The sequence below is a fragment of the Monodon monoceros genome, unplaced genomic scaffold, assembly GCF_005190385.1.
Source record: "Monodon monoceros isolate NGI ecotype Baffin Bay Population unplaced genomic scaffold, NGI_Narwhal_1 Super_Scaffold_22, whole genome shotgun sequence".
Classification (NCBI taxonomy): domain Eukaryota; kingdom Metazoa; phylum Chordata; class Mammalia; order Artiodactyla; family Monodontidae; genus Monodon; species Monodon monoceros.
The window spans coordinates 41247835-41273173 of record NW_021703779.1 but is presented as its reverse complement, the minus strand read 5'-3'; the positions used below and the strand labels follow the sequence as shown (position 1 = coordinate 41273173).

The 25339-nt window shown below is 34.9% G+C and overlaps 1 protein-coding gene across 2 annotated transcripts in view; it reads right to left on the bottom strand.

Moving 5' to 3' along the window:
* Positions 1-289: 289 nt before the first annotated feature.
* The window catches only part of RP2 (RP2 activator of ARL3 GTPase), a 47801-nt gene continuing 22751 nt past the window's right edge, over positions 290-25339 (bottom strand). The window contains exons 1-4 of one of the 2 annotated variants that reach the window (XR_003796318.1): positions 22077-23842; positions 20547-20661; positions 3671-3756; positions 290-2299 (exon numbers count right to left, since the gene is read on the bottom strand). Coding sequence is in view for 1 of the 2 variants with exons in the window: in XM_029240043.1 (XP_029095876.1) it covers positions 2216-2299; positions 3671-3756; positions 20547-20661 (285 nt within the window). In the remaining variant the exon portion in view is untranslated. Of the gene's footprint in view, positions 2300-3670; positions 3757-20546; positions 20662-22076; positions 23843-25339 lie in introns of those variants that run through there. The other variant, XM_029240043.1, reaches the window with a different exon arrangement.

Below are 25339 nucleotides of genomic sequence, written 5' to 3'. Positions count from 1 at the left end.
TAGATAAATTACATACAAAAGCTAGATATAAATATACAGAAGCAAAAACAGCAGTACTATTAACACAAGAGAAATAAGCTAATATAATGTCTAAACATGTATATCTTAATAAAATTACTAAGTTTTCATTGCTAATTCTTTTTTTCATGAATTCAAAAGCTATTCAGAAATGAAATGTAGAATACTCTAATTACAATCAAGGTTTAGAATGATAAAAACAACAACCGTAGCACTACTTATTTTTAAAAAATCTTTTCAAACATTCAGAAGCAAAAGAACTGTCCTGAAACACAAATTAAACTTGGGTAAAAGCTCTTATCTAACTGAAGAGTATAAAATTTTAGGCTTTGGTTAATAGATACTAAATTTAGTGGAAAATTTTAAATTAACATCTCCCTTATATGTAATATTCCTGAGTTTTTGCTAAAATACCATAGGTAAAATAAAGAACTCAATTTACAGCGTTGTATAACATTGTATTATGTTTTTGAAAAACAAAGTATTGTGATTTTTTAAACTGTGAATAATGGGATTTAATAATGTAATTATGGTAAGAATATGTTTAATTTAGCTTACCTATGAGAAAAATTAATGTCCTCTGACTACTACTTGGCAAAGCTCATTTGTAAATTATGATAAAAATTATATTAAACCCATCACCGATTTTTATTTGTATCTTATGAATTCATTTTGATTTAAAGGATAGGTTATGTAGAATAGAATGCTCTTGTAGAAGACTGAAATGATACAATGCTAATACAAGGTGAGGCACAGGGTAGGTGGTCAATATTACTTATTAATTTAAAGTGAAAAGTCTTTTAATGTATTATTTCTGAACATCGACACAATTCAATGCAATAGTTGTAAATGAATCTGAAAATATCCACAAAAATATTTTCAGTTTAAACACGAAAATACATTGTTAGTAACAATCATAAGAGGAATTTTTACAAGTGATTATTTTCAGCTTTAGTTTTATCAAAACATAGTTAAATTTAAGGTTTCTTTTAAAAATAGACCTATGAAAGCTAACTTCTGATTAGCTGCTCTGTGTGGTGTAGATGGCAGGTTCAGTCCCTTCTCACAAGATCAGCCTATCAAGATCTTCTGATTACCTTACGTTACAACAAACCCCTTAAAACAGAGTTTCCCCTGGGCACTGAATCGATTTGCCTAAGGATTGGTCCAAGAATGTGGATTTTTAAACAAGTAGCTCTCCCCTGCCCCATGGTAAATTATTACGGTCAGGTTGATCTGGAAAATAATGTTTTAAAGCAACCAAAATAATTTTATCATACTTGAACACTGATTGATAGAAGTGGGATATCTAATTAAAATCAAATTTATCTAGCTTTTTAATAATCTGCATAGCTTATCACTATGCTTAAGTATTTCTTACCTAAATGTTGCAAGGCTTTGTTTTAATTCTAATAGCTCATAAGAGCTGATAAAACAGTGATCACCTTTTTGAACTGCTGGTGATTGGGCTTCTATAGTTTCAGTGTTGCATACACCTTTTCTTACCAGGAAGCAGAAGAGTCATCTAGCAGTTGTATTCAAACACTAAACAATGTGGAATTTATTCAAATAATCATACTACTCACAAAGTAGTCTTTAAACAGCTATACCAACATCAGTTAGTAGAGTTACTTGCAAAACTGGTTATCAAATACCTATTAATTTAAAAATCTTAATTTACGAAGTATTATGTCAACTCTGTATACAAAATTTCATTTGCCATATTATGCAACTAGGAAGCAAATATTTAACTGGATGTATATACATGAAAAAAATGCACATAGGTTCATTCTAACTGATCTGCTAGTAACGAATCCTTCTAAATTAAAAAAGAAAATAAGCAATGGAATATATTCTCAAATATCATGGAGTACTGAGGAAAGTGTAAATTAGAGATTTGAAAGAACATTTAATTAGGACTAAAATCATGAACTGTTAGCCACTTCTATTTTCTAATAACAGTTATCATATGCAGAGAAACAAAACCTACAAGCTCACTGAACTGGGTTAAATGTTTTTTAAGCTGATTAAAACTACTTAATTTAAAATGAACTCTTTTTGAAACTCAAGTAAATGATGCAGTATTCAAAAATTTATTTTAAAAATGACTTTAACAATTTTAGCATCAGTAAAAAAAACCATTGCTAATACACAAATTGAAAAGGGCTTAAAATCAAGTCCTGTTCCACATCGCACTTCATATTCCCATTTGTATATCAGCAAAGTTGTAGAAGCTGTCTACATCTCCAGATGCCGCATCCTTGCTTTCTGATACAAACATCTATGTTAAACATAAAAGAGACAAAAAATACATGCTAGTAATCCCCAAATTCCAAAGCCCACGTTCTTCACAGAACAGTCACAGGCTTGCTATGTAAAAGAAATTCAAGTACATCATTTATAATATTTGTGGATTTTCTGTAGAATTCATGCAATATAGTTTCAAAAGCTATGATGTAATTGAGCTTTTTTAAAAGCACTTAAGATATAATTAAGATCTTTGCTTTCATAATACTTAAGTTGTATTTTATTACACTTGGAATTTCAGTTTTTAAAATATGTAACAGTCAATATTATGAAAGCTACAAATAAAGAGGTTTATTTAAAGAACTCTTAATTTCTTCTATTTTCTAAATAAGAATCTCAATAGGCTGAGAAGGAAAACTTGAGATTATCTTTTTCAAAGCTGCTAAAGATATATTACTAATTTTAAATTAACTATTTTCCAAACATCAACAAAGCAGTACTCAATAGAACCCTTCAAAAACAGCTTTTATAAATGTCAGCCAGAAATTAGAGGAGACCTGGGTTCTATTTAGCTTTATCATAAACTAGTTGTATGATGCTAACAATTTAATAAACCTCTCTGGGCTCAGTTTCCACATATGTAAAATCAGAAAGTTGGATTAGATAATCTTTAACTCATTCAGATCTAAAAACTCCAAATCATATAACCATTTTCTCTCTGTTTCCTTTTCTATTCAATCTGATTTGCCCTCTCCCTTAGTACTGTTGTGATGATAAAATGAGACAAAAGACAAAGTACTCTGAATTATGCAAATTCAAGGGACCATAAGCCAAACAGACTTCAAAAATTTCCTCTCAGATATTTATCAAAAAAACCCAGTTATATATACTCATTTAGTCCTCTTATAATGTTTGGTTTTTAAGCTATATTAAGTTGTTTAAGTTTGAAATTTTCAGATACAGCAACCTCATCAACCATATCTAGAAAATACCTACATGTAGTGATTTCTAGATATAGCTCAAGTTCAAGTTTTGATCAAGTACTACTGAAGCAAATGAAAATGAACACTGGGCAATAGGATTGTCCATCTAAAGTATACAATCTTAGAGATATAACATTTTCAACATATCACTACTTTTAAAAAAGGAAGAACTTGAAGAGACATTTGGTGAGACATTTTACTTTAGAAACATGTATTATTGAAGGTTTTTAATAAGTAGATACTTACTTTGTAAATTTTTAAGCTATTAAAATTTTAGTTTGGCAAGGAAAAACCAAAGCTTACTTCCCAATTATTTACCATAAATTCTAAAAATCATGATGTGCTGAAAATACTATTTAATTGTAAGGAAAAAGAAAGGAAAGGAAAGGTTTGAATGAAATACAGTCAATAAAATCTTGTACCTTGGTCCCACTGAATATCTCATTGACAATAAGTTGACATCCTTCTACAGCGCCATCTCCATTGAACTCCAAGGCAATAACAGGACCTATAAGCAAACCCAAGAAGTGTTGTCTTAACATGAATATAAATCTATTCTCAAATTAATCTTTTTATTCTTCCCTGAAGAATCTTTAGCATCTTCTTTGGGGGTAAGAGAAAAGAAAGAAGGGAATAGACAGATGGGACACGTCACTTCAGCTACTTCCTACTCTAATCATAAAACAAATTAACATAGAGTCTCATCACATGACAAGTAGCTTCAGTGCCATTATAGGACTACTGTCACATTTTTAAGTGTTGTAAATAGTCTGGCTTTTCTGGTATTCATACTTCTACGAAAACCATAGAAAGTACAAAAAAATAGTTGATAAAATGACAAATAAGATCAGAAGCTATTCAAATCATTTTGCTAGGCAGCCAGTCTTGCTTCCAACTCTCCTACTTACCAGCCAAGTTCTGGGACACCAATAATGAAGCTAAGCCAAGTAGGAATTGAGGCCAGGCACCAAAAGTAATGACCATCTGAAAGTATTTTTCTTGAATGTGCCATAATACTACATTCTAGAAACAACGACCAATAATTCTCTGAACAGAATATTTGTGCCTCCTTTCCCATACTTAATTTGATTACTTTTAAACCACCTGTACTTTAAATTCTGGTACAAAGATTCGTGATTCAGTTTGCCTTGGATTTAAATGTAGCATTGGAACTACTGGTGTAAAACTGTTGGCAAACATGGCTGTAAGTGAGCCAAACAAAACAAGCCTTTCAATTCAATTAAAATTTTTTCCACTATCACTATATTCCTAATAGATTTGCTTTTTATCTCCTTCAGTAATGGAGAAGTCCTGACCTCCAGGAAATTACAAATTTCTTAAAAAAAGACATAAATCTAGAATCCTGCAGCCTGTGGAACAGAAGTCACATTCACAGAAAGATAGACAAGATGAAAATGCAGACGGCTATGTACTAGATGAAGGAACAAGATAAAACCCCAGAAAAACAACTAAATGAAGTGGAGATAGGCAATCTTCCAGAAAAAGAATTCAGAATAATGATAATGAAGATGATACAGGACCTCGGAAAAAGAATGGAGGCAAAGATTGAGAAGATGCAAGAAATGTTTAACAAAGACCTAGAAGAATTAAAGAACAAACAAACCGAGATGAACAATACAATAACTGAAAATAAAACTACACTAGAAGGAATCAATAGCAGAATAACTGAGGCAGAAGAATGGATAAGTGACCTGGAAGACAGAATGGTGGAATTCACTGCTGCAGAACATAATAAAGAAAAAAGAATGAAAAGAAATGAAAACAGCCTAAGAGACCTCTGGAACAACATTAAAAGCAACAACATTCGCATTATAGGGGTCCCAGAAGGAGAAGAGAGAGAGAAAGGACCTGAGAAAATCTTTGAAGAGACTATAGTTGAAAACTTCCCTAACATGGGAAAGGAAAAAGCCACGCAAGTCCAGGAAGCGCAGAGAGTCCCAGGCAGGATAAACCCAAGGAGAAACACACCGAGACACATAGTAATCAAATTGGCAAAAATTAAAGAAAAAGAAAAACTATTGAAAGCAGCAAGGGAAAAACGACAAATAACATATAAGGGAACTCCCATAAGGTTAACAGCTGATTTCTCAGCAGAAACTCTACAAGACAGAAGGGAGTGGCATGACATACTTAAAGTGATGAAAGGGAAAAACCTACAACCAAGATTACTCTACCTAGCAAGGATCTCATTCAGATTCGATGGAGAAATCAAAAGCTTTACAAACAAGCAAAAGCTAAGAGAATTCGGCAATACCAAACCAGCTCTACAACAAAAGCTAAAGGAACTTCTGTAAGTGGGAAACACAGGAGAAGAAAAGGACCTACAAAAACAAACCCAAAACAATTAAGAAAATGGTCATAGGAACATACATATCGATAATTACCTTAAACGTGAATGGATTAAATGCTCCAACCAAAGACACAGGCTTGCTGAATGGATACAAAAAGAAGACCCATATATATGCTGTCTACAAGAGATATACTTCAGACCTAGGGACACATACAGACTGAAAGTGAGGGGATGGAAAAAGATATTCCATGCAAATGGAAATCAAAAGAAAGCTGGAGTAGCAATACTCATATCAGATAAAATAGACTTTAAAATAAAGAATGTTACAAGAGACAAGGAAGGACACTACATAATGATCGAGGGATTAATCCAAGGAGAAGATATAACAATTATAAATATATATGCACCCAACATGGGAGCACCTCAATACCTAAGGCAACTGCTAACAGCTGTAAAAGAGGAAATCAACAGGAACACAATAATAGTGGGGGACTCTAACACCTCACTTACACCAATGGACAGATCATCCAAACAGAAAATTAATAAGGAAACACAAGCTTTAAATGACACAATAGACCAGATAGATTTAATTGATATTTATAGGACATTCCATCCAAAAACAGCAGATCACACTTTCTTCTCAGGTGTGCATGGAACATTCTCCAGGATAGAACACATCTTGCGTCACAAATCAAGCCTCAGTAAATTTAAGAAAAGTGAAATCATATCAAGCATCTTTTCTGACCACAATGCTATGAGATTAGAAATGAATTACAGGGAAAAAAAGTAAAAAACACAAACACATGGAGGCTAAACAATACATTACTAAATAACCAAGAGATCACTGAAGAAACAAAAGAGGAAATCAAAAAATACCTAGAGACAAATGACAATGAAAACACGACGATACAAAACCTATGGGGTGCAGCAAAAGCAGTTCTAAGAGGGAAGCTTATAGCAATACAAGCCTACCTCAAGAAACAAGAAAAATCTCAAATAAACAATACAACCTTACACCTAAAGGAACTAGAGAAAGAAGAACAAACAAAACCCAAAATTAGTAGAAGGAAAGAAATCATAAAGATCAGAGCAGAAATAAATGAAATAGAAACAAAGAAAATAATAGCAAAGATCAATAAAACTAAAAGCTGGTTCTTTGAGAAGATAAACAAAATTGATAAACCATTAGCCAGACTCATGTGAAAAAGAGGGAGAGGACTCAAATCAATAAAATTACAAATGAAAATTAGGAAGTTACAATGGACACCGCAGAAATACAAAGCATCCTAAGAGAATACTACAAGCAACTCTATGCCAATAAAATGGAGAACCTGGAAGAAATGGACACATTCTTAGAAAGGTATAACCTTCCAAGCCTGAACCAGGAAGAAATAGAAAATATGAACAGACCAATCACAAGTAATGAAATTGAAACTGGAATTAAAAATATTCCAACCAACAAAATTCCAGGACCAGACGGCTTCGCAGGTGAATTCTATCAAACATTTAGAGAAGAGCTAACACCCATCCTTCTCAAACTCTTCCAAAAAACTGAGGAGGAAGGAACATTCCTAAACTCATTCTATGAGGCCACCATCACCCTGATACTAAAACCAGACAAAGATACTACAAAAGAAGAAAATTACAGACCAATATCACTGATGAATATACATGCAAAAATTCTCAACAAAATACTAGCAAACAGAATCCAACAACACATTAAAAGGATCATACACCATGATCAAGTGGGATTTATCCCAGGGATGCAAGGATTCTTCAATATACGCAATATACGCAAATCAATGAATGTGATACACCATATTAACAAATTGAAGAATAAAAACCATATGATCATCTCAATAGATGCAGAAAAAGCTTCTGACAAAATTCAACACCCATTTATGATAAAAACTCTCCAGAAACTGGGCATAGAGGGAACCTACCTCAACATAATAAAGGCCATATATAACAAACCCACAGCAAACATCACTGTCAATGGTGAAAAAATGAAAGCATTTCCTCTAAGAGCAGGAACAAGACAAGGATGTCCACTCTCAGCACTATTATTCCACATAGTTTTGGAAGTTTTAGCCACAGCCATCAGAGAAGAAAAAGAAATAAAAGGAATACAAATTGGAAAAGAAGAAGTAAAACTGTCACTGTTTGCAGATGACATGATACTATACATAGAGAATCCTAAAGATGCCACCAGAAAACTACTAGAGCTAATCAATGAATTTGGTAAAGTAGCAGGATACAAAATTAATGCACAGAAATCTCTTGCATTCGTATATACTAATGATGAAAAATCTGAAAGAGAAATTAAGGAAACACTCCCATTTACCATTGCAACAAAAAGAATAAAATACCCAGGAATAAACCTACCTAGGGAGACAAAAGACCTGTATGCAGAAAACTATAAGACACTGATGAAAGAAATTAAAGATGATACCAACAGATGGAGAGATATACCATGTTCTTGGATTGGAAGAATCAATATTGTGAAAATGACTATACTACCCAAAGCAATCTACAGATTCAAGGCAATCCGTATCAAATTACCAATGGCATTTTTTTCAGAACTAGAACAAAAAGTCTTAAAATTTGTATGGAGACACAAAAGAACCCGAATAGCCAAAGCAGTCTTGAGGGAAAAAAACGGAGCTGGAGGAATCACACTCCCTGACTTCAGACTATACTACAAAGCTACAGTAATCAACACAATATGGTACTGGCACAAAAACAGAAACATAGATCAATGGAACAAGATCGAAGGCCCAGAGGTAAACCCACGCACCTATGGTCAACTAATCTATGACAAAGGAGGCAAGGAAATACGATGGAGAAAAGACAGTCTCTTCAGTAAGTGGTGCTGGGAAAACTGGACAGCTACATGTAAAAGAATGAAATTAGAACACTCTCTAACACCATATGCAAAAATAAACTCAAAATGGATTAGGGACCTAAATGTAAGACTGGACACTATAAAACTCTTAGAGGAAAACATAGGAAGGACACTCTTTGACATAAATCACAGCAAGATCTTTTTTGATCCATCTCCTAGAGTAATGGAAATAAAAACACAAATAAACAAATGGGACCTAATGAAACTTCAAAGCTTTTGCACAGCAAAGGAAACCATAAACAAGACGAAAAGACAACCCTCAGAATGGGAGAAAATATTTGCAAATGAATCAACGGACAAAGGATTAATCTCCAAAATATATAAACAGCTCATGCAGCTCAATATCAAAAAAACAAACAACCCAATCCAAAAATGGGCAGAAGACCTAAATAGACATTTCTCCAAAGAAGACATACAGATGGCCGAGAAGCACATGAAAAGCTGCTCAACATCACTAATTATTAGAGAAATGCAAAGCAAAACTACAATGAGGTATCACCTCACACCAGTTAGAATGGGCATCATCAGAAAATCTACAAACAACAAATGCTGGAGAGGGTGTGGAGAAAAGGGAACCCTCTTGCACTGTTGGTGGGAATGTAAGTTGATACAGCCACTATGGAGAACAGTATGGAGGTTCCTTATAAAACTAAAAATAGAATTACCATATGATCCAGCAATCCCACTACTGGGCATATACCCAGAGAAAACCATAATTCAAAAAGACACATGCACCCCAATATTCATTGCAGCACTATTTACAATAGGCAGGTCATGGAAGCAACCTAAATGCCTATCGAGAGACGAATGGATAAAGAAGATGTGGTACATATATACAATGGAATATTACTCAGCCATAAAAAGGAATGAAATTGAGTCATTCGTTGAGATGTGGATGGATCTAGAGACTGTCATACAGAGTGAAGTAAGTCAGAAAGAGAAAAACAAATATCGTATATTAACGCATATATATGGAACCTAGAAAAATGGTACAGATGAACCAGTTTGCAGGGCAGAAATTGAGACACAGATGTGGAGAAGAAATGTATGGACACCAAGGGGGGAAAGTGGCAGGGTGGTGGTGGTGGTGGTGTGATGAATTGGGCGATTGGGATTGACATGTATACACTGATCTGTATAAAACTGATGACTAATAAGAACCTGCTGTATAAAAAAAATAAATTAAATTAAATTCAAAAAAGACATAAATCTATTAAACAATATGGAACAAGAGAGAAAAATGAAGTATTAAGGAATGAAATACTAAGGTGAATGTAGTCATGTGCCACAGAGCAAGGCACAAGAAGGAGAGAAAAGGCTTGTGATTTAATACAGACAACAAATATAGAAAAGGCAGGATATATACAGTCGACTGTACAATTAGATACAGAGAACGAGTTAAAGTATGAGTTTTGCAGTATCACAGTATATAGATCAAGATGGGTACTGAGTAAAGAAAAGAAGGTAACTGGGGAATATTTTCTCAGAAAAATGGATGATTCTATGTCTGGGGCAAGAAATGTGTAAGATCAACCTCGAATATCATGTTGAGCCAAAAAGCAATGAGGCTATCAAAGGCCAATAGGGTTTTATCAAAAGGATACAGGAGCCAGCTTGAAGAGGCTCCTAATGACCAAAGATGAGACATGGTGAGATCAGAAGGAATAATGCCTGCAAGTTATCGAAACATACTGAATATATAAAGTCATGAGCTCATAATGATATTCAGAAGAGACACAAACAAAATTCACTGGACACCACTATAGGTTGCTAGGGCACTGACTTTTTACTCTGAAAATCGATGCTTAATTATTTCTCCTTTATTTACTCTGCTTTTCTGATATGAAGCATATTTCAAGTTAGCCAAACAGCTCAGTGTACGAGAAGTTCTGTTAACATCTATTAATAAATGCAGAGGTAATGACACAATTTGAAAATGATCATTTTGAAACTCCTAATAAAATAACTGGATCAGGCAACAATCATCAATGGCTTTAGCATCCCATAGGGAAGACTGACAGGAAACTCTACAATAAAAAGACTGTCACCACCTGAGCCTAACAATATTGTCATCACTAGAAGAACAACAATCAAATATTATGTGCCTTCTCATTATAGGAAATAGTACCACCTGTGAAATATTCCCCCCAAAAGACTAAACCTGAGTGTAAACAAGGCTTTGATTTAACTTCTAATCTACAAGAACTATAGAGGAACAAATTAAACAGACTCATGCATACTACAGGACAACTGACCACATTTCTTTTACAAGAGGAAGGCACGAAACAAACAGGGGAGGGGGAACACCTGTTTCTGGTTAAGAGCGATATAAGATACAAAACAACCACATACAGTGAGTGAGTGGGCCAGTTTTAGATCTGGATCAAATTAACTGTAAAAATACATAAAGAATGTTTTTAGACAATTAGGGAAATTTGAACATGAACTAGTTAGTTGATGATATTAAGACATTGTTAATCATGTTAGACATGATAATACACCCCACTTAAGAAAATATTTATGTAGCTGTCAAATTGTTATGGTATAATCTTATGGTATATAAAATATACCTTAATAAAACTGTTACTAGAAAGCATTCATTTTTAATTTCACTTTGTTTAAGACACATACTGAAATATTTAGGGATGAAATGACAAGACATATCAAAATTTGATTAAAATAGTTTAGCAAAAAGGAGAATATATAGATTATTTTTTAAAGTATGGCAAAAGGTTGAGAAAACTGGGGGATGGGTACACATGGGGTCATTGGAAGCTACTTCTGAGTAGAAACAGTACATTTGGAAATTTGCAAAAAAGAGTTTAGAAAGCATTTCAAACCGAATAAATATTGAACTAAAAAGAAAAATTTGATAATGTAGGGTTTCCAGTTTTGCAGAGAGTAGAAAGTTTGAATTAAGGTAGAATGGAATATGCTTTTATTCAGGATCACTAAAAGAAATACAGTAGATATATCTTTTAAAGTCAGATATTTATTACTGAAAGTTCCTGTATTCTACAAAGACAATATAATCTAGAATTCAGAAATACAATTTTGGTAGAATTACCCAAGTATGTAACTTGGTTGCTATCCTTTGAATAGGATATGAAGAGCTTCCAATAAGTGACTTAATTTGCCAACAAAGAAACATCAACAAAAAAGGTGGACAAGTGCATCAGTTTTGATTAACATGCGTGGACCCTAAATTTTAAAAAAACTACACCACCAACAATGCGCTTTTTAAGCAGTTCTATTTGTCTCTCTATCTAATGATGAGGACTACAGTTACTTCAAAGTGCTTACTTCAAGTGACTATTTCAAACTGAATTATGAGGTCAACAAGATCACTGGTCATGTTTTTACTGTTTTAATGTGACTGTCTTATCAAATAGCTTGCAGTAGCTTTAAATCTAAATATTTGAACTATCATGAAAAAATTGTGAGACTTCGAAGTAAACAAAAAAGATTTCTGGATATCCTATCTAATGAACTCTTCTGTGTTATTTAACATGACCTTGGAACAAGTCACTGTCACGTCTCAATTAGGTTACAGCAACAGCCTCCCAGCTGGTCTCTCTGTTTCTCCCTTAGAGTAACCAGAATGATAAAAGCTACATTTTAAAGGGACCATGGCATTCATATGCTCTAAAACCTCCAGTAATATGTCTATATTTTTCTTATTTTTAATTTTTCTAAAAATAACTGACAGTTTAAAGTAATAATGTGAACAATGCATTAGGTGTTTATAGCATATGTAATAGTAAAATATATAATAGTGACACAAGGATGGGAAGGAAGATTTGAGAATATGATGTTATTAGGTCCTTATATACTACAGGTGATGTGGTATAATATTATTATAAGGTGGACTCAAATTATTTAAATATGTATACTGTAAAACCAAAGGTGACCATTAAATAAGATTTAGGAAAAGAGGTATAAATACTAAGTCACTAGGGGAGGTAAAATGGAATCATTAAAAAATACCCAATTAAACAGAAAAAGAGGTAACAAAAAACAAAGAACAAATGGAACAGAAAGCAGCTAGCAAGATGGTAGATATTGATCCAACGATATCAATCCCTTTCAATATGAATGGTGCAAACACACCAGTTAAACACAGACTTCCCTGGTGGTGCAGTGGTTAAGAATCTGCCTACCAATGCAGGGGGTACAGGTTCAAGCCCTGGTCCGGGAAGATCCCACGTGCTGCGGAGCAACTAAGCCCATGCGCCACAACTACTGAGCCTGCGCTCTAGAGCCCACAAGCCACAACTACTGAGCCTGCGAGCCACAAATACTGAAGCCCGCATGCCTAGAGCCCATGCTCAGCAACAAGAGAAGCCACTGCAATGAGAAGCCCGTGTACCGCAACGAAGAGTAACGCTTGCTCACTGCAACTAGAGAAAGCTCGGGGGCAGCAACGAAGACCCAAGGCAGCCAAAAAAAAAAAAAAAAAACAGAGACTGTCATATTGGATTGAAAAGCAAGAACCAACTACATGCTGTCTACAAAAAATTCACTTTAGATACACAGACTTTGATAAGTTCAAAGAAAAGGGATAAAGTTTTATGATGAAACACTAACAACCAAACAAAAGGTGGAGTAGCTGTATTTCAGACAAAGCAGATTTGAGAACAAGGAAGATTATCAGAGACAAAGAGGGACATTACATAATAATAAAGGATTCTTCAAGAAGACATAATCCTAGATGTGTATGCACCTAACGACAGAGTTTCAAAATTCACAAGGCAAAATCTGATAGAGTCTGAAAAAAGAAATAGACGAATCTACAATTACAGTTGAAGACTTTGACACTCCTCTAATTCATAGAGCAAGTAGGCAGAAAATCAGTAAGGATATAGATGACCTGAATAACGCTATCAACCAAACTGACTTAGTGGACATTTATAGAACATTTCAGCAAAGAAAAGCAGATTATATATTCTTCTCACCTGCACATAGATTATTCACCAAGATAGACTATATTCTGTTCCAGAAAACAAGCCTTAACTTATTAAAGAAAATAGAAATCATACAATGTGTGTTTTCAGACCATAACAGCATTAATCTAGAAATCAGTAATAGAAACACATCTGGACAATCTCCCAAATGTTTGGAAATTAAACATTATACTTCTAAATTATCCATGGATCAAGTGAAAAGTCTCAAGGGAAACTACTACATCAGGGGTCAGCACACTTTTTCTGTAAAGGGCCAGATGGGAAATATTTTAGGCTTAGTGAGCCATACAATGTCTGTCACAACTAATCATCTCTGCTGTTACAGTGCAATAGCAGCAAAACATAATAAATAAAAGAATGAGTGTGGCTATGCTCTGATAAAACTTCATTTAAAAAACGTACAGTAGGCCATACTTTGCCAAACCCTGAATTAAATGAAAATACATCATATCAAAATTGGCAGAATGCAGCTAAAGCAGCACTTAAAGGAAAATTTCTAACACAAAATACATATACAGCCAATCCTCATTATTTGTGGATTCCTTATTTGCTAATTGCTTACTTGGTAAAATTTATTTTACCAAATAGGTAAAATATTTTACTGAAAATCAATACTTGTCTTTTCATGGTCATTCATGGACACACACAAAGTGGCAAAAAATATGAGCTGCCTGACATGCATGTTTCCAGGTAAATTTGAACAAAGTGATGCTCTGCTTTCTTGTTTCAGCATTCATTCTGTAAACAAGTGGCCTTTTCACAGTCCATCTAGTGCCACATTTTTATACTTTTTGTTGGTAATATCAGCGTTTAAAATGGCCTTCAAATGTAGTGCTCAAGTACAGTCTAATGTTCCCAAGCTTAGGAAACCTGTGATGTGCCTTACAAAGAAAATGTCTGTTAGATAAGCTTCATTCAGGCACAAGTTACAGTGCTGCTGGCTGTGCGTTCAATGTTAATGAATCAAAAACATATCTAAATGAGGTGTCTTTAAACAAAAGCACACATACAACAAGGTTATACTGATTGGTTGAAAGAAATGTTGTGACCAGAGACTTGCAGGAACCTAGCCCTGCATTTCTCCTAGGAGTAGCAATTCAGTACTCACTGATTCAGTGTTCACAGCAACTTTATAAAACAGACCTACTGTGAATAACGAGTATCACTCTATTAGAAAAGAAGAAATCAGTAACCCAAACTTAAACCTTAAGAAACTAGAGAAAGAAGAGCAAATTAAACCCAAAGCAAATGAAAGGAAGGAAATAAATATTAGAGCAGAAACCAATGAAACTGAAAAGAGAAAAACAATAGAGAAAATCAATAAAACAAAAAGCTGCTTCTTTGAAATTATCAATAAAGTGATAAACCTCTATCGAGGCTAATGGGAGAGGGAGGGGCCTCAAATCACCAACAGGAGTATAAGAAGGACATCACTACTGATCCTACATACATTAATAATAAGGAAATACTATAAACTCTACACCTATAAATTTGATAACTCAGATGAAATGAAACAATTCCCTGAAAGACAAAAACTATCAAAATTTACCCAAGAAGACAAATATATCTTAAAGAGCTCTCTATGTAATAAATAAAATAAAATGTATGGCTAAAAATCTTTCCCCCAAGTCTTCAGGCCCAGATGGGTTTCACTGGCAAGTTCTACCAGACATTTAAGGAAGAAATGATACTAATTCTCTATAATCTCTCCAAGATCACAGAAGAAGAAGGATACTTCTCAACTCATTTTATGAGGCCAGCATTACACTAATATCAAAGCCAGAGAAAGATACTACAAGAAAAGAAAACCACAAACCAATATGCTTCATGGACAAAGATGTAAAAATCTACAATAAAATATTAGCAAATTGAATCCAGCAATATATTAAAGGGATAAAACATCATGATCAACGGGGTGCATCTCAGGAATGCAAGGTTGGTTCAACATTCAAAATTAACAAAAGTCACTTACCAGATTAAATGACTCAATAATAAAAAAACACGACCATCTCAATAAATACAGAAAAAGCATTCAACAAAATTCAACATCATGTGTGATTAAAAATCAACAGGGACTTCCCTGGTGGTCCAGTAGTTAAGAATCCACCTTTCAATGCAAGTGATGTGGGTTCAACCCCTGGTCGGGGAACTAAGATCCCACATGCTGCAGGGCAACTGAGCCTGAGTGCCACAACTACTGAGCCTGCGTGCCAAAACTAGAGAGCCTGCATGCCGCAACTACTGAGCCTGCATGCTCTGGAGCCCACACACCACAACTAGAGAGAAGCCCATGTGCTGCAATGAAGAGCCTGTGCACCGCAACGAAAAGATCCCACGTGCTGCAACTAAGAACTGACACAGCCAAGAAAACCCCCAAAAACAAAAAAAGCCCTCAACAAACCATGAATAGAATGAAACTCCCTCAGTCTAATAAAAGGTATGTGTGAAAAATCTACAACTACCATCATTCTTAATGGTGAGACTGAACACTTTCACCCTGAGATCAGAAACAGGGCAAGGATGTCCTCTTCTCACTATTCTACATAGCATAATAGTGGAAGTCCTAGCTAACATAATAATGCAAGAAAAAGAAATAAAATGCATGTCAAAGAGACAGAGGAACTAACCTAAAAGAGCTCCCAAAGGCTAAACTGGAACAATTTGATAGTATTGGACTATAACCCAAAGAATAAAATACATATCTATGAGTCCCTACTGATAGACATAAATGACTGAATAAATAAATGGGAGAGAAGGGACAAATCTTTCTTACAGAATTCCAAATAATGTATGTAGATACTCCCCTCTCTAGGAGGTGGAGCTTAATTCCCTCTCCTTGAGTGTAGACTGGTCTTAGTGACTCAACTTCCAAAGATCATAGAAAGAACTTCCAAAGAGTATAGAAAGGGGAAAAAAGGAAATTTACAGTGTTCAAGAAACCTGGCAGATACCACCTGAACCAAGTCACTAAGGTCAACATCACCAGCATTAAGTCATGTTGCTATCATGTGCCCTATGATGTGATGTGATGTGACGTGATGAGAAGGGCACTTCACCTCTTCTCCAAAACCCATAACCCCAGTCTAACCAGAGAAAACACCAGGCAAACGCAAACTGAGGGACATTCTACAAAATAACTTACCAATACTGCTCGAATATTTCAAGGTTATGAAAAACAAGGAAAGACTAAGGAACTGTCACAGATTAGAAGAGATTAAGGAGATATGATGACTAAATGCAATGTGGGATCTTGGATTAAATTCTGGAACAGAAAAAGGACATAAGTGAAAAAAACCCGGTGAAATTTGAATAAAGTTTATAGTTTGAGTAAATAGTATTTTACCCATGTAAATTCCTTAGTTTCAACAAATGTATCATGCTTATGTTAACATAAGAGGAAGGTGAGTTTCAAAACTCTCTGTACTACCTTTGCAATTTTTCTGAAAATCTAAAATTATTCCAATATAAAGAGTTTATTTTAAAACAAAAATGTCTAGTAGATTCTCATCTCACTCAAACTAGAAGCCACAGTCTCTACAGTGGCCTACAAGGCCCTATATAACCTGATTCCTCCTTTACTACTTCTCAGATCTCATCTATGTTTGTTGAATAAATAAATGAATGACCCTTTAAAACAAAGGAACCCAAATCTGACTAATCATCAGAACCATCTGGGGAACTTTTAAAAATGCAGATTCTAAGGGAATATCTCAGAGATATTTGAATCAGTCTTTCTGGGGTGGGAGGTGGAAATTTAAATCTTTAACAGCACCCCAGACAGTTCTGAGAATCAGTCAGATTTGGAAGATTCTCAAGATGAAAAACACAACGAATTCTCTCATTTGGCTGTCAAATAGCTTCATTAATTGAAATAATTATGACTACTTTAACTGAAGAGGAAAACTTAAGAGACTCTAAAGTATAAGCTATTTGAAATAAAAGTGAATTTTCAAAAGAATAAGTCCATCCCCCTGCTAAGAACAGTGGTTTGCAACTGGGAGCAATTTTGTCCCTCACGGAGCATTTGGCAATGTCTGGAAACATTTTTGGTTGCCATAACTGGGGCAGTGTGCTATTGGTACCTAGTCAGTAGAGGCCAGAGATGCTGCTAAACATCCTATAATGTACAAGACAGCCCACCACAGCAAAGAATTATCTAAAATGTCAACAGTGCTGAAGCTGAGAAACTCTCCTCAGAATGACTGATGGCCACTTTTACATAAGGACCCAATCCATCCAACACCTGCTGGAATATCTCCACAGACAGCCTGCTCATTATTCTACATCAATCAATGCACTATTGGGCAGCTTAAAATTTTCCCCCAACTTTTCTTTTGCAAAATTCCAAACATTGTAGAAAAGTTGAAAGAATAACAAACATCCATTTGCTCTTCACTTACACCCAGCAAATGTTAACATTTGGCCACATTTGCTTTGCCACACACTATACACATATACACACATGCACACACAGACATGCACAAACACACACACTTTTTTGTTTTGCAGAGCCACTTGAAAATAGCAGACATCATAACACTTCAGCATGCATCTCCTATGTAACCACAGTACCACTATCATACTTAAGGATACAACAATAATTCCAAAATATCATCCTCAAACTTCCCCAGTTGTCCCCAAAATGACTTCTACAGCTTTATAGTTCACCCCACCCTAATCCAAAATCCAATTAAGGTTCACTCCTTGCATTTAATTGTTAGGTTTCTTTTAATCCAGAACAGTCCCCCATTGTTTTTGTCTTCCAGGACATTGTCTGAAGAGTCCTAGCCAGTTATCTTGTAAAATGTCTTCTATTTTTGATTTGTTTCAGTTTCCTCATGGTGTCATTTAACATGTCTCCAGATTTCCTTTCTTTCCTATAAACCAGAAATTAAGTCTTGGCTCGATCAGATTCAGGTAAAATATTTTTGGCAAGAATACTTCATAGATGATGATGTGTATTTCTCATTGCATCACATTAGGAGAAATACAATGTCAGGCTGCCCTGCCATCAGTGATGCTAAGTTTGATCACTGGGTTAGTGTGATGATCATCAAATCTCTGCTCTAAAGGTATACTTCCCATTTGAATTAGAATGTATAAGTATCCTACTTTTTATCAACTTTTACCCCAATAGTTTTAGCATCCACTGATAACCTTTGTCTGAATTAATTATTACAACAGGGGATAGAAAATGGTGATTTCTGAAGTCTATCATTCCTTCTACGTTTATTAGCTCAGAGTATTCTATAAAGAGCAGAAGAGCTTTCCTTATTCCCTCTCCCCCCGCCCCCCCTTTTATTGGTGCTTAATACACATTTATTAACTGAATACATTCAATACTGTTGATTTTTCAAATTAGATAAAAAGCATGGGCTGATGAGTTTTATGGAGATATTTCTCAGATTATAAAAACAAATTTTAAACAAGATCTGTGACTACTTAGATGAGAAACTGATTATTACTGTGAGCCAATTTGGGGTCCTGGAGAAAGGGTCATTTCAAGCTAATGGAAGAGTGCCTCTCTTAATAGAGGATAGGAAGCTTCTAGATCATGGGAATGTCTAGCAGTCATTCATGATATCCGTGTAGACCATATAGTTAGGTAGATTCCAAGCTGGCTGGGCACGCTGGTCCATAGTTCAGTGCCAATTTCCTCTCCCCTCTTTTTTATTATCACTATGGATGCATGGATTTCTATTGTTGTTTAATCAATTCCCTTCATTATTGTTTTTGATGCTCAAATTGACCCAAATTTGGCCAGTGGACACTTCTTGAGACTCCTTCAAGCTGGCTCCTGTGACCTTTTGACATAACTTCATTAGTCTTTGACCACTTCCTATGGACATCTCTGGTTTTAAAAGCTGTTTATATGATATTTATTTGCTGAAATTCCTATAACATCTGTCCATTGGTTTTGGTTCTACTTTTTTCAGGAACAGAACATTTTATTTCTTCCATGTGGAATGTTATGTGACTTAAACACATATTATGGCTGGGTTGGAGCAATTCTGTGAAACCGCTTCACTAACATCACACAAGTATATAAATCATTAATTTAGGCCTACTCATATGCTCACTTCATCCCTAATCCTCACACTTTAGGATGTCTATTACACACACTTATTACTTAATTCAGTTTCTGAAAGCTGCTGAGAGTTTAAAGATTTGTTTCCAAGGTTTCATCAAATTTTCCCATATCAAAATGGCTGCATCAAAGGAGCCAGGTCATAATTTCCTATATATGATCTGGGATAGATTCATGCACTGGTTGGAGCCAGTCCTTAGTACTACTAGAATAACCACTAAGGTATATGAAATACTGTATTACTACTTAAGGGCCAAATCGCACCCAGCATTAGTTATTAAAGTTATCCTAACAATCCTCCAATATTTTCATACAGGTTTTTGCAGTTTATTACAACTTATTTATACATAAAGAGCATGTAAATGCAGATGTGCCTTCTTTCTAGGGTATATCCAATCAGCATTACCCATTACCATATATATTTGCTCAGGCCAGTCAAGAAAAGCCTGATGAGCCTAGAGCAAAAAATGTCCCTGTCCTAATAGATGAACGGTACTCTGTCTTCTAGAATACATAGAGGCAAATAGCAACACTTCAGGAGGGCACAGGAACTCTAGTTCCTCTGTTTGTAGACATATTTCCGGTATCTGACAACTTAATCAGATCATGTTAAATACACAGAATAGTATACAGTTTTATTTATATTTCTTATTCCTTTTCCAGTATGGTCAAAGCACACTGAAGGCAGAAAGAATCCTTATCAAGTGCTTTGTAACTCTGGGCAGGGAGAAGGAAATGGTCACCCACTATAGTACAATAATAATAATAAAATAATTTAAAATAATAAAATGTGACTTTCAAGAACGAAGGTGACAGAACAGGGAAAAAAAACCCTAATGCCTAATTTCTAGGTGATTACATATGGCTTTTCGAATGATGTGAAATTTTGACATTTCTGAATAGTAATAGGAAAAGCATAAAACAAATGACAAAGAGAAGACAATGTAAGAGAAATACTAAAGGCAAGAGTAAATCAAATCAGCAGGTCAAGGGAAAAACCACAAAAGTATACCAATCATCCAGAAGGTACCTTTGTTCAGAAGAGGAAGGAAGTCAGGTGCTTTTTCCCGAAAAACCCTTTGAGCATCTTCAGCTTTCATTGATACCTCCTTTGTCTGAACCAGGAAAAAGCCTTTACCAACCAGCTGTGGGAAATAAAATTTCATTTACATTTTAAAATGACCTGAGACTAAAACAGTATTTTCCTATTCTACAACTTTTCTGTATAAAATGTAACACAGTGCTCTGATTTTTGTTTTAGTTATAACTGTAATTAATTCAGGGTGTTTGCTATAAACAAGTTTTCACATACACAAGATTCTTTCTTCCAGATGGGTGGTTCTGATTAAGAATTAGTACTGCCACTCCAATAAAGATGTTTAAAAAAAAAAGAATTAGTACTGCCTACTGTTACAATTAAGGGTCAAATAAATATAAATTAGCCCTAAAAATTTTAAACTTTATTAAAAAAATTTTGTTGACTGAAACTAACAGAAGCTTTAGTTTGGTGATACTGTCCAGTGAGAGGAGAATCATTAACTAAAGTATGGTACATTCACAAGATAAAATACCATAGTTTGTTAAATATAACAAATGATAAAAGGGGGAAAGCTTATATAATACTGTTAATTTTAAAAAGCATGATTCAAATTTATATAGTATAGCACAATAACGCTAGAATACATTTATGGAGTACTTACTATATGCCAGGCAGTTTTATGTGTTCTACATGTAAAACACGTTTAACCTCTCATGAGGCAGGTATTATTATCACTCTCATTTTACAGATGAGAAACTAAAGCACAGAGTGGTTAAGAAATCTGCCCATGGTCACACAACTATTAAGGGACAGAGCTGTGACTTGAACCCAATTAAACTGATTACAGACTAAATAAATTAAAATTATTCCTACAAAGACAATTCAAGGTACAGCACATTATGGATGATTTTTAAACTTATTTCTACTCTTCTTTATTTCTACAGCTCTCTACAATGAGTATACATTAATTTTTTAAATAATTATGAAAGTATTTTTTAAAAATGCAAATCGATTCAACCAATTAAAGCCTATTGAGTTTTTAATTATAAAAGTAACAAATAGGCTCAATACAGAACATTTATATTTTTAAAACATTTAAAAAATAAAAAACAGAAACAAAGAAATATCAAAGTGCTACCACTCAAAGATACCACTGCTATATAGGTATACTTCCTTTTTTTTGGCCACGCTGTGTGGCTTGTGGGATCTTAGTCTTAGTTCCCCTAACCAGGGATGGAACTCGTGGCCCCTGCAGTGGAAGCACGGAGTCCTAACCACTGGACCACCAGGGAAGTCCTGGCATACTTCCTTTTACCCTTCCGGTTTTCGTTTTCCCCCATTACAGAAATAATACATGTTTTATGTAAAATCCATAGAGCTACGAACAAGAAAAGAAAACCCTGCTCTTAATCCACTTCCTAAAAAGAACCACAACTGTCAACATTTTAGTATATATAACTCTCCAGACTTATCTACTTTAAAAAAAATCAGATACGTAATATTCTACAAATTTTCACTTACTTGGTTGTGAACATTTTCCAACTATTCTACTATAAAATCAGTTTTAATGGTTGATAGTATTTCATTCTATGGCTACGTTATTCCATACCATTTCATCAAATTGGATTCAAACTCAAATCCTTTTCCAGAGCCCTCAATGCTGCCTCAGAAAAAGAGAAACATCCATAAAAATGTAGCAGAAAATTACATAAACATCACTGCCAGATAATGACTGCAAAGTTACTTAAATTATCAGAAACAATCCCACATCTGTTTCTAATTCTCTAGACTGCTCAATACCTCTCATTTTATAGTCAGACACATAAACTGACAAAAGTAAGATGATTAATTCAAAACACTGTTACCTAAAAACAATGAACTATGAAACTAGTATATTTACTTTGATATTTCACTGCAGACATGTGAAGAGACTCTTTTTCATGAAAATTCTTCTACTTTTAAGCTTTTTTTTTTTTTTTTTTTTTTTTTGCGGTACGCGGGCCTCTACCTGCTGTGGCCTCTCCCGTTGCGGAGCACAGGCTCCAGACGCGCAGGCCCAGCGGCCATGGCTCACGGGCCCAGCTGCCCCGCAGCATGTGAGACCTTCCCGGACCAGGGCATGAACGCGTGTCCCCTGCATCAGCAGGCGGACTCCCAACCACTGCGCCACCACGGAAGCCCCTACTTTTAAAGACTTGAAAATAGAGGTAACTACCCAACTTTAATATACAATAAGTTATATATTAATATACATGTATATATACATATACATGTATACACGTATATGTTAATATACAATAAGTTATACAACTTTAAGTTATACAATACTTCCAAACAATTCCAAATACTTTAATTTATCCTGTGCTTATCTGTGATATAGTTAAGAGGCAGCAAGAAATCTGATCTTTAGGTAAGAAAACCGAGGCCTAGTAACTTCTCTTGACTCCTATGGAATGTACTTTCTGGTTTACCCAGTTTTTCTGGACTTCCTACTCTCTCAAGTTTTACACTTCCTACCTTAAAAAATCATTATGATATGTTTAATTTATGAAAACACTATGAAACAAAATTCTGTGCTACTCCTAGGGTTTAACAAAACCAGAGTTGGCAATCACAGTTCCAGTCTAAGCTGTTCTAAGACATTTGTGTTATGATACGAGAAAAGACTCAAGTTTCATTTTTTCCTGTCTCAGCATTAACTAGCTTCTACACATATTTTCCAGGGAACTTGAGCTTCATTTTTTAAAAAATATGTAATCGCTCTCTTGATATGTAACTTACCGGTCTTTCAGCACGCTGTGATACCCTCTTCACATGTACTTAGCATTTTCTTCTTTTTGTTCTCTTAATTCTGTGATTTCAGAATTAGTCAGGATAACTCTAGCCAAAAAGTCCCAGGGTTTTTCCTTCTAGGCTGGAGGGTAGTATCTGCCTTGCCTCCACACACTTTCAGTCACATTCCAGCTCCACCAGGCATTTATCAACTTTCCTTTACCACTGAGGCAGCATAATAGCATCATGCTTAAGGGTTAAGACTATGGCCTACAAAGCCAAACTGCCTGGATTTAAATCATGGCTCTGCTACTTACCAGCAAGTGACCTTTTGCAAGTTACTTACCTTCTCTGTGGCTCATTTTTCTTATCTGTATAAAGAGAAACAATGGCACCTATTTCATAGGTTATTCCTGAATTAAGTGAGTTAATTCACTTAAATACTGTATAACAGTCACCTGACGTATAATAAACACTATATTAACTGTTAGCTATTATTATTGTCATCATTTTTGTTACTGTTATTGTTGGATTTTTATTTAAATTATTTTGTAATCCAGAAGGACATCTAAAGAACATCACTCTTCCTGGTCATATTGCAAAAAGTGCACACAACGGTGCCATTTCGTACAACAGATATCAAAAGTTAAAAGGTTAAGGACATCTGATGACTCATGAAGAATGACAGTGTTTGTTTTGATGGCTTTTTTCTTTAAACGTACTGTACATTCTTTATGTCCTCTCCTCATTATCTACCAAAAAGGAGTTTAACCTGAATAATTACCTCTCTTGAAAACTGTATGTAGATTTTTAAAAAAATCACCATACAGTATAATGAAAATGTTTACCTCTCAGATGTTGGATTAACATCTGATTAGATAGCTCAAAGGCCAGAGCACTTTTTCTATATCTCACCAGATCCATAGCACATTTTTATCAGATTGGCATAATCAAGAAAGAAAATATCAAAGTCTTAAGATTATACTTGGCTTCTGTTGTTTTTAAAACTGGACCTCAGATATACTTTGTGGATTTCAGACATGGGTTTTCTACATTGTAGAATGTATAAGCTACAGAGAGGTGGTCATTTTTCTAGTTTTTTTTTTTTTTCTAAAACCGTTCCTTTCGACAGAAGTGCTACAACTTAAAAAAAAATCCATTCAAAGAGAGTTTTCCATTCACCTCTCCATTTCTGGAAGTTTGATTTTTAAATTCAAACAGACTCTTTCTGAAGAAAGCCTGATTAATGACTAATCAATACATCCTACTGCTGCCTCCCCAATGGAGGAACTGCTGCTTCTGGAGCCCCTAACCTCCACATCCCCATTTATTTTCCAAGTGAAAGCTGCTACCCAAAGAACCCTTCTCTACTCCTGAAAGCACTAAAAGCCCCTGCTCATGAGTCCACAATCTCTGCTGTCGCAGCTGCCACCTCATTGTTTCACACCAACTTCCTCTTCATGGCAATAGGGCAAAGGAAAGTAATGTGGAGGTTGCTCTCAGTCAAAACGGGCTCCAAAAGTTGTATGCCTAAATGCCTTTCCCACACCTTAAACAGTTAAAAACTCCAAATAAATTTCCCCACTAAATAATTATAAAAGGTCATGCTTTACTTTGCAGTACTACTTTTGTGAGCTCCCATGGAAATCAGTTATGATAAAGAATGGAAGTTCTTTGAGGGTAGAGAATTTTGTCTATTTATCTCCACTCCCAGCGTATATTTCATCACCTCTAAACTGCCATCAATTGTAAGATGCATTTCAGAGAAGCAAAACTGTGGAAAACAAAGGTGCATCCTATAATCAATGAAAGATGGTGACAGAGTAACCTGCACATAATGAGTGCTTAACAGATGCTTCCTGAATTGAATTGTTTTTAAAAAGTTTCTTTGGGAAAGTATTTAAGGCCTAAGCAACTAGCTTGCAGATAAATCTGTAGGGGGCAGAGGACTATAATTTAAGGATTGCCTGTATTTCTAATAGCCAATTTGAAAAGAATGGACGCTCTCCAGA